The 9,915-nt window shown below is 42.0% G+C and overlaps 1 protein-coding gene across 1 annotated transcript; it reads left to right on the top strand.

Annotated features, from left to right (window-relative positions):
* Positions 1–1,729: 1,729 nt before the first annotated feature.
* On the top strand, positions 1,730–3,366 carry LOC142616553 (zinc finger protein CONSTANS-LIKE 5). The gene is made up of 2 exons (XM_075789383.1): positions 1,730–2,490; positions 2,592–3,366. The coding sequence occupies exons 1-2, from the start codon at positions 1,837–1,839 to the stop codon at positions 2,964–2,966; spliced, it is 1,029 nt and encodes a 342-aa protein (XP_075645498.1). The 5' UTR covers positions 1,730–1,836; the 3' UTR covers positions 2,967–3,366.
* The last annotated feature ends 6,549 nt before the right edge of the window (positions 3,367–9,915 follow it).

Below are 9,915 nucleotides of genomic sequence, written 5' to 3'. Positions count from 1 at the left end.
CATATTAACATTATAAAGAAATTTCTCAATTAATTTTTTTTTAATATTAAGACATCAATTTATAAGTTTTATATAATAAAACGCATAATATCTCTAATATCACTCCTTAATTATACTACTAAATAAATATCTTTTTATTCAATCAATAGATAATTATTATTTACGAAAGTATACAATTGTAGGGATAAAAGGGCCCAGAAAGGAGTATTGGGCCGTGTGCCGTGTCTGAGGATGTTAAGTCACCTAAAGACAAGTGGGCATAAACGAGGATGTACAACTTAGTAAGTTATAAAAGAAGTTTAGTCGTAAAGGGTTGGGAGTATAGTCTGAGGAGAGATACCCCTTCGACCCAACTGAGTAGAGGTCCAAGGTTCGACCTTTCATCAAGAACAACACATTAGACAATCATACTGGTAAGGATCAGCATCAGAAGAGAATAAGACAAAGGAGAGCTGAGAAATATCTAAGAGAAAGTTGCTACCATCGCATTGAATGTTCTGTAACTAACTCTCTAGCCGCATTAATGTAGAGGTGATATTTAAGCAGGACCATGTAGCCTTACAGCTATCCACAGAGACTTCAGGAAGGTGCTAGTGGGAGATGGATCAACACCAACAAATTGATCTACACATGGAGGGCTGAGATGCAGTAAAAGATGGGAATATAAAGAGGGAAAACCCCATTATAGAGTGGGATCAGAGAATCAAGAGAGAATTATTATTGTATACTCAAAAACTGTAATAGTGTTTAAGTCTGAAAGAAATATATAAGAACTACCATCATCAGACTTTTTCGAGGAGGATTAAGACTGCTACTGCACATAAAAAATTTAATTGTGTATATTTATTAAACATTTAAACTTGTCCATATACTTTTTTTAGCTATTTGATTTTTATTTTATTTTATTATTGTTGTAAGGGCAAGCTTTGCTTGGATAGCCCAAAGGTTGAAAGGGATTAAGGTCTAAAGAACTCAAAATAATGAATTTGTAAAAAGTGGGTTAGAAACTGAATTTTAAAGTGTTAGACAGTAATCACAATAGGCTAAATGATACTCAAAAGAAAGAACAAACAGTTTAATGCAAAAAAAGAATTTATTTTTTTGTATTTATAAAAATTGCAAACGGGAAATATTATTTTATGAAATGTTAAGAAGGGTTACTTTATGCATAAAGATAAAAAGAAGCATCACTTCGTAAAACTTAAATGAGGTTAGTGCAATTTACCTTACAAAATACCCGCTTACATCTTAGATACATTTTTGCACTATTGTAATAACCAAGTATATAGTTTATAAGAAAAAATAATAATCAACTTTTAATTGGGTCCCTTTAAAAGTTTTTTTTTTTTTTGAGAATGCTTTTAATAGTAAAGTGTATATACCATATAGAGCTTAGAGTGTGTTCACCAGCTTGGCAACTTGTTCTTGTCGCCCCTTCTCAGTTCTCTTCTATATCTTCTATAACTCTTTGTAATAAAAAAAAAAAGAAAAAAAAATCCTATGCAATGCAATGCCCTGTAACTTAATCTAATCTATTGATTTTGGGACCCACGTCGGCACAGACACATGACAACTACTACTCCCAAACCATTATTTTCTCCAAAAATATTTCACAAGTACCCCCCATTTTAATGTGGCTAACAATCTCCCACGTGTCCTCCTCTTACTCGTCAGCACTGATTTCTTCTCCTCTGACTAGATAGATATACATTCACACCTCTCTCTCTTGTTAGCCCCAAAAAAATCAAAGCTCAAAAACATAAAAGGCAGAGAGAGAGAGAGAGAGCAAAGCACACAAAGCAAACACACAGTTTTTATTTCTAGTTTTGTTTCGATATGGGAATCGAAGCAACTGCGAGTAGCTTGAAAACTTGGGGCGTGGCAGCCAAGCTTTGCGACACGTGCAAGTCCGGCTCGGCAGCTCTTTTCTGCCGAGTCGACTCGGTTTTCCTCTGTTTGACCTGCGACTCCAAGCTCCACTCGCGGCACGAGCGCGTGTGGATGTGCGAGGTCTGCGAGCAAGCTCCGGCTTCCGTCACGTGCAAGGCCGACGCGGCGGCGCTCTGCGTCACGTGCGACTCCGACATCCACTCGGCCAACCCGCTCGCGCGCCGCCACGAGCGCGTCCCGGTGGAGCCTTTCTTCGACTCGGCCGACTCGGTCATCAAATCGGCCGCTCCGCTCACCGATTTCCTCGTGGTCCCGACCGATCACAACGAGTCGCCCGAGGCCGGGTCGTGGGTTCTCCCCAACCCAAGCTTCGTGGAGGATCCGGATGTCAAGCCCACCGACTTGCTCTTCACTGCCGAAATGGATCCGTTTCTCGATTTCGAATACCCGAACTCGTTTCATAATTCGGGTACCGATAGTGTCGTTCCGGTTCAAGCTAAACCGGTTTCGGCTCCGGTTTCCGAAACTTGCTTCGATATCGAATTCTGCAAATCCAAGCTCTCTGCATTCAACTATCCCTCTCACTCTCTTAGCCAAAGCGTAATTACTCAATCACTTCCTCAAATTTCAAATTCAAAAAACTTTGCAATATATGTAAAGTTTAGGGACTAAAGTGATATTTATATGAAATTTCATTTCAGGTTTCGTCCTCGGAAGTTGGAGTTGTACCGGACGGGAATTCGATGTCCGACATATCGTATCCTTTCGGCCGAAACATGAGCGTTGATCCTAACGTACCGGTTTCGGGGACTACGGCCCAAGCCGCGACTCAGTTGTGCGGGACTGATAGGGAAGCAAGGGTTTTGAGGTACAGAGAGAAGAGGAAGAATCGGAAATTCGAGAAGACAATCCGATACGCTTCGAGAAAAGCCTACGCCGAAACTCGGCCGAGAATCAAAGGCCGGTTCGCGAAACGTACCGAAATGATTGAGTCTGACGTGGACAGCCTCTTTAACTCCGTGTCCACTGCGGCTTTTATAACCGAAGCGCAATACGGCGTCGTTCCGACCTTCTGATTATAAAGTAAAAAAAAAAAAAGATCACCCAAAGAAATTTTGGTTTTTTTTGGTGATCCCGTGGTGCCGAGACTACGATTCTTAATTTGAACTCGCCTAGAATAATAGTACGTTGTTTGTGATAATAGTGTATGATTAATGATTAGTGTTTCGATGTATATTATTTTCTTTTCTTTTGTTTTTTTGTTTTTAAGTGACGTTCTGATCGGTGGAATATTAGCCGTTGATTTGCAGGAGCATGATGCTGAGCTTAGTGAGCTTTTCGCATCTGAAAAAAAAAAAAAAAAAACATGTTTCCTCTCATCATAAAAAGCCCCATTTACTTTTTCACCATAGGGCTTTGTGTAACTCCCTTCTGTCAGTAAAAGTAAAACTTCTTTTACCCTTTTTGTTGAAAAAAGATCAAGGATCTCTTTCTGAATTCTCATTGGTTCATAATCAATCATACCTACTGTGTTGTTTAATTTTTTTTAATTAGTTTGAAATTTTTGTTTATTGATAATTAATTGGTGATGGGTGATTCATTAGGTGACGTTTGGTGCGAAAGATTAAAAAAATAATGGTGGATTGGTCGTGATGATAAATTTAATATTAAGTACCGTTTGGGTACGGGTGATTACATCTATTTATGGAATATGAATAGTATATTAAAGTAAAAACTAAAGTATTTTTAACAGTAAACAGTAACTTAAAACTTATTTTTTTATTATTTTTAATAATAAATTTTCAGTTTTTATCTCCAAGAGATACTAAATAAGGATATACTTGAAGAAAAGTATTCCCATTGTTCTGGAACTTTCTGTGGATAAAAGGGTTGAAGTGTCACGCTTAGGCGTTATGACAGCTTAGCTTTCGAATTAAAAAACACTAATATTTCTATATATATTTTGAGAATCTAATAATATATATTCCATTCTTTGAACTTTGCTACTTTGACCACCGGCATTTTTTTGAGTTCCCCAAGACACAAACGAGTAGCAATGTGTCCTTTGGGTCTGAGTGACAGCTTTTTGCTCTGTTACTTTTGTGAATCCAATATGAGTAAGTATACGGATGGTCAGGCGATTTATTTGGGTGAATGATCAGGTTTATAATTAGGGTGCCTAAATATTAACCTATATATTTTTAAAAATATATTTTTAAAAATTAAAAAAGTTGTCAATATTTTTTTAATTTTTGAAAAAATATTTCAAAAAATAATTAATTATTGTGTGCTAAGATATACATTAACAAAATTCTTATAATTAATACATTATAAAAAAATGTTTTTTTATTAGGAAAAAAACTTCTAGTACTAAACATGAAAATAATATTGAGATATGATAATGGATGCTCTTAGCTAATTGTAAGTGCACAATTGCACCTGGACCCTAAAGACAACTACGGGCTCAGACCCAATAAGCCTTAAACAATCAAATTTGTAAAGTGTGGGGCAGAAATATAGGTTAAGAATTACTGAACTTGATAAGAGGTAGAGTTACAAACACTTGTAAATAACAAAATAATAATTGCAAATGTTTCCTCGAGGGACGTAAGCGCCGATACTACTGTATTATTTCTCTTTCTTTCTTAAAAGTTATAATTCTTAATTTCTTTCTTAGTTACAGAAACCCTCCTCTTTTCTTTGGCGTTCATCCCCTTTAAATACTTCTGATGCTTTTATCCACGTATTCTGCCCACTCTCTCACTAGATATTTTTCTAATGCGCTGAATAGTGACGAAGTTTCGGACCTCACTGTTCGGGGGTCGGCATTAATGCGGCCGGGGGTAGGTGCAGTCTTTAATGTGGAGGTGGCGCGCTTTCTTTTGGTATTTTTCTAACACGGTGTCATCGAAGGTTCGGGGGTTTCCCCCTTTAACCAACAGATCTTTTCGGAATATTGCCTTGACCTTCATAGTGAAGCTTTGAGTTCTCCTGCGGTCTATCAGAGGAGAAACTTACCCTCGGATGTGTCCTCGGGCCTCCGGCGTATGGGCCGTCAGTCTTAACAAATTCTTAGCCTGAGAAGCAGGTCGGCCTCCTTCTACGCCCCAAAGGCCGTATGCGCTTGGGTCCCTCTTACCTCCCACAATAGTACCCCTCAAACTCTATTTTTCATCATCCGAGGAGAAAAATAGGGTTTTGATTCAACGAGGACTTACCCCACACGTTTTGTAAATAATTGCACGTGTGGAGACCGTGTCGCGTTCCAGAGGATGCCACTTGGCGATTTTATTTTCAAAAATGTGCGCATTTATTAGTGTAAGTTACACCTTGTCCCCCACGTTCAACGGTGAGATGAGCATCCAACGGCCCTTGTTACTCCATGAAAATTTGGGCGGGACAAATGCAATTTCGAGGCCGCTTCCCGCATGTCATGACGCTTCGGGAACCTGCGCCCTCATTTATTTCCTGAGAGGCTAATCCCATCAAAACATCAGTAATCACCTTTTGTCTGCAGAAATCCGTGGAAATTCGCACAACTTGAAATTTGTAAGTTCTTATTCTTTTTCCTTAACCCTTTCTCCTCGGATCCTGTCCTCGGCTCCCCTTCTAACTGTTCCCCCTCTTAGAACTTAGTCTTTCATTTCTTTCTGATGGGAAAGTTTAAGTGTCTAGTAGATACCGCTGCTGGGATGGAAGGTTTTAGGACCAAGTATCGCATTCCCAGCGACGTAGGTTTAAAATACTGCCCGGCGGAAGCCGTGGCCGGTTCTAGGAAAACTGGAGAGGTCATCATCCCAATGGTCGCCTTCGTAGAAGGTGGGATGACCCTCCCAATGAAACCCGTAACCAGGGTGACCTCCGCAACCACCGGTTGTGTCCCGATCAGTGCGCTCCCAACGTTTTTAGACTTTTAGGTAGCGTCGACGCTCTAAACGAGCAGATGTGTCTCAACCTTACCTGGCACGGCGTTGTTTTCATGTACGAGTGCCATAAACTTACCAGTGTAGGTTATTACATCAAATCCCGTTCCAGCGTAGTTAGGTTAATCTCCTGTTTGCCCAAATCTAATAAAGGCATGAAGGATGACTACCTCATCGTCTACGGCAGGCGGCACGACGGCCCCCACTTTGCCCGAGTTAGTGGGGGAGATCCAGGTGCGACACCTTAGGATTTAACTTCCCACCTCATAACTCCCTCTAACGTCTATAAATGTGCATTTGCATTTACTTGAGCATCTAACTTTAATTTATTGCATATCCTACGAATCTGACCGTGTTTGTTTATTTTGATGTCTTTTTTACAGATAAGCAACTCGTGCGCCCACGTTTAAGCCATTGCAACGTTGCCGATTTGAATCGAGTGCTACGCTCCGAGGTATTCGTCAGCGAAGACTTACAAGTTAGGGCGGCTCATTTGATACTAGGGTACGACCCTATCTCTTCGAACTTCCAGGAGATCAAGAACGCAATAATTGCAGGTGACCGAAGGTGTAGGAGAATTCACGTAGCCCGACCCCACTTCTTGGCTGACCACGACATTCCTGACGCCCCTCACACCGTTCTGTACCATCGTCCTATTGTGGCAATTCCCCTCACCACGCACTCTCAGGAAAAAGTTATCCCAGAGGAGCAGGTGTCTTCGTCAAACACGTTGGCCTAGGAGATAGATAGGTTCCAACTCGAGGACGCCCCACGACCTCGCGGAAGCCCGTTCGTTGTTCTTTCAGACGAGGAAGAAGAAGCAGCCGAGGCCTCTGGGATCACGGGTCTAGTGATAGCGCATCCAGACGACGGTTCCATTGAAGAAGAGATGGACGAGCTGAAGGACCTTATGACCGCGAGAGGCGCACGAGTGGCAAAGAAGGGAACGAGGGGGTCCCAAGTTCCCGGCTTTACCACCACCTCCTCCTCCTCCTCCGGCCAACCCCGAGCCTCCCGGCCGAAGATCCCAAGAAGAAAAAGGAAGGCGGAGGCCGAGGGGGCCGGTGGTGAAAAACAAAAGAAGATGAAACAGCCGACCGCCGGCGGCGGGGGAAATTGGACAAGGGCAAAGGGCGCGCCCGCTCAGTTGAAAGCGGGGAGATCAGAGACGTGGCCGAGGTGCGCCGAGCACCAGCTACTTGGTCTCCTGACTTGAGACTAGACGGCGCACCAATTCCCTGCCACTCCAGCATTAAGGCAGTCCAACAAGGCCACGCCCACCACTTGGCCGAGGTGTTGGAGCGTCCTCTTCTGCTGCCCAAGGACATGGAAACCTTGGAGAAGATGGGCCAGCCGCAGTTGTTCCTCTCATTAAAAAGGGTTTAGCTCTGGTAAGTTCCATCTTACACTTGTACTCTAGATTCATTGATAGACACTTTACCATTTTTAACCTCCTGACATTTTTGCAGTCCATCCAAGAAGTTTTCGTGGCCGAGAAGTTTGTGGAGGACTATCGGAAGCGAGCTGGGATGGAGCAAGAGCTAAGGCAGGAGACAGAAAGGTCCCTAGGCCAGGCCCTAGCAGAGAACGGGAAAATCACGTCGTAGCTGGCCGACTTGAAAAGAGAGAGAGATGGTGCCGAGGCCAGCGTAAGCTCCTTCACTAAAAGGACGACGAGCTCTCTCAAGCCCAACGAGTACGCTTTGACTTGGAGAACGAGCTTACGCAAATGAAGGAGGAGGCTCGCACTGGAGGCCGCGAAGAAGGCCAGCTATCAGGAGGGGGTAACTAGAACGCAAGAATAGTTGACAGAGGCCTTCGCGGCATTGTGCCGAGAGTACTGTCAACAGGTCTGGGGAGAGGCCATGAATGCGGCGGGGGGTTCCTCCGGCTTCCGAGCCGAGGAAGCCCGAGAACCTCTGGTTTCCCCTAGACATACGGGAGATAGAAGACCCTCTGGCAGCCTCTCCCGCCCTTCCTCCCGTGATGCAAGAACTTGTTCCCGATCCTACGGAGGCACCGAAGGTTCCCATAAAGAGAAGGACAAGTGTGATGGCGCCGAGAAGGAGCAAGTTCAAGACATGGAGCCCCTCATCCCTTCAACAGACAAAGGGAAACAAGTTTTGTCCACCTTTGAGCTGGAACTGAAGAGTACCGAGGCTGGCAGCAGCTCCTTCCAAGACCCCCCTGCACAAGCTTAAGGCCTAGGATAGAACTTTTTGTACTCCTCCCCCCCTTTTTTTTTTGATGTATATAATTAATGAAGAACAGTTTTATTCAACTTTCATTCATGTTGTATTTGTTCTACTTTATTCTTTTTGTGCTTGTCATAAAAGTTCTCACTAATAAATAGTTAAAGGGAGAACATAATAAATAAGTCTAACTCCATCAATCAAACAACTATAACTTCAAAACAGCCGTATGACTTAGTTTGAATATTAAACAATGCCTTAGTTAGAAAACTCACATGATGGTTAAACCTTTGTAATCTGAGGTATTGCTTTTAGTAGGATGTAAGGTCCAAGGACCATTCCTTACAAAAATTTGTTTAATACTTAAAGATATAGAACTTAAGATCCAGATTAATGAATGGTAAGATACTGATTTGCACAAAACGTGTGATAAGAATAAGAACAGTGACAAGATATTAGGAATAGTAACTTCAAATGTTAATTTTCTCAAAGTAGGATGTCTAAGGACCCGGCATAACTAAGGTTCTGTTTAATAAATGACAAGATATCAATTTCCACAAGGTTTGTGGTCCAAGGACTACACTTAACCAAGTTTCTGTTTGACTCTTAAGAATAGTAACTTCAAATATTAATTTTCCCAAAGTAGGAGGTCCGAGGACCCGGCATAACTAAGGTTCTGTTTAACAAATGACAAGATATCAATTTCCACAAGGTTTGTGGTCCGAGGACTACACTTAACCAAGTTTCTGTTTGACTCTTAAGAATAACAACTTCAAATGTTAATTTTTCCAAAGTAGGAGGTCCGAGGACCCGGCATAACTAAGGTTCTGTTTAACAAATGACAAGATATCAATTTCCACAAGGTTTGTGGTTCGAGGACTACACTTAACCAAGTTTCTGTTTGACTCTTAAGAATAGCGACTTCAAATGTTAATTTTCCCAAAGTAGGAGGTTCGAGGACCCGGCATAACTAAGGTTCTGTTTAACAAATGACAAGATATCAATTTCCACAAGGTTTGTGGTCCGATGACTACACTTAACCAAGTTTCTGTTTGACTCTTAAGAATAGCAACTTCAAATGTTAATTTTCCCAAAGTAGGAGGTCCGAGGACCTGGCATAACTAAGGTTCTGTTTAACAAATGACAAGATATCAATTTCTACAAGGTTTGTGGTCCGAGAACTACACTTAACCAAGTTTCTGTTTGACTCTTAAGAATAGCGACTTCAAATGTTAATTTTCCCAAAGTAGGAGGTCCGAGGACCCTGTATAACTAAGGTTCTGTTTAACAAATGACAAGATATCAATTTCCACAAGGTTTGTGGTCCGAGGACTACACTTAACCAAGTTTCTGTTTGACTCTTAAGAATAGCAATTACAAGCCCCTGAGGTATTTGTAACTTTGAATTGATAACAAACAAAAGCACATTTTATTAATAATAATACTTTCGAAGGTTATTTACATTCCATGGGCGTGGTACAATTCTTTCATCTAGGTCAGCTAGCCGATACGACCCTATGTCTGCTACTGAAACAATGCGATAGGGGCCTTCCCAGTTTGGTCCTAGTTTACCCCAAGCTGGGTTCTTAGAAGTGCCCACAACTTTTCTTAGTACAAGATCCCCAGGTGCGAGTGGCCTTAGCTTCAAGTGGGCATCATATCCCCGTTTTAGCTTCTGTTGATAATAAGCCATTTGGACCATAGCTGCCTCGCGTCGTTCCTCAAGTAAATCAAGACCTTTCTCCAGGAGTTCATTGTTATTCTCCGGGCTAAAAGAACTTGTCTTCAGGGTGGGAAAACCAGATTCCAGAGGTATAACCGCCTTGGCTCCATAAGTCATAGAGAATGGTGTTTCTCCCGTAGACCTGTGCGGTGTAGTATGATACGTCCACGGAACATGTGGGAGTTCT

The sequence above is a fragment of the Castanea sativa genome, chromosome 1 (assembly GCF_040712315.1).
Source record: "Castanea sativa cultivar Marrone di Chiusa Pesio chromosome 1, ASM4071231v1".
Classification (NCBI taxonomy): domain Eukaryota; kingdom Viridiplantae; phylum Streptophyta; class Magnoliopsida; order Fagales; family Fagaceae; genus Castanea; species Castanea sativa.
The sequence above is the reverse complement of the archived record's forward strand: the minus strand, read 5'-3'. Positions and strand labels throughout refer to the sequence as shown.

What these genes read in the sequence shown, in the direction of transcription:
- LOC142616553 (XM_075789383.1), top strand. Translation starts at nt 1,837, where the DNA reads ATGGGAATCGAAGCAACTGCGAGTAGCTTGAAAACTTGGGGCGTGGCA. An exon ending in CTCACTCTCTTAGCCAAAGC is followed by an intron (nt 2,491 to 2,591) that starts GTAATTACTCAA and finishes ATTTCATTTCAG; the next exon opens with GTTTCGTCCTCGGAAGTTGG.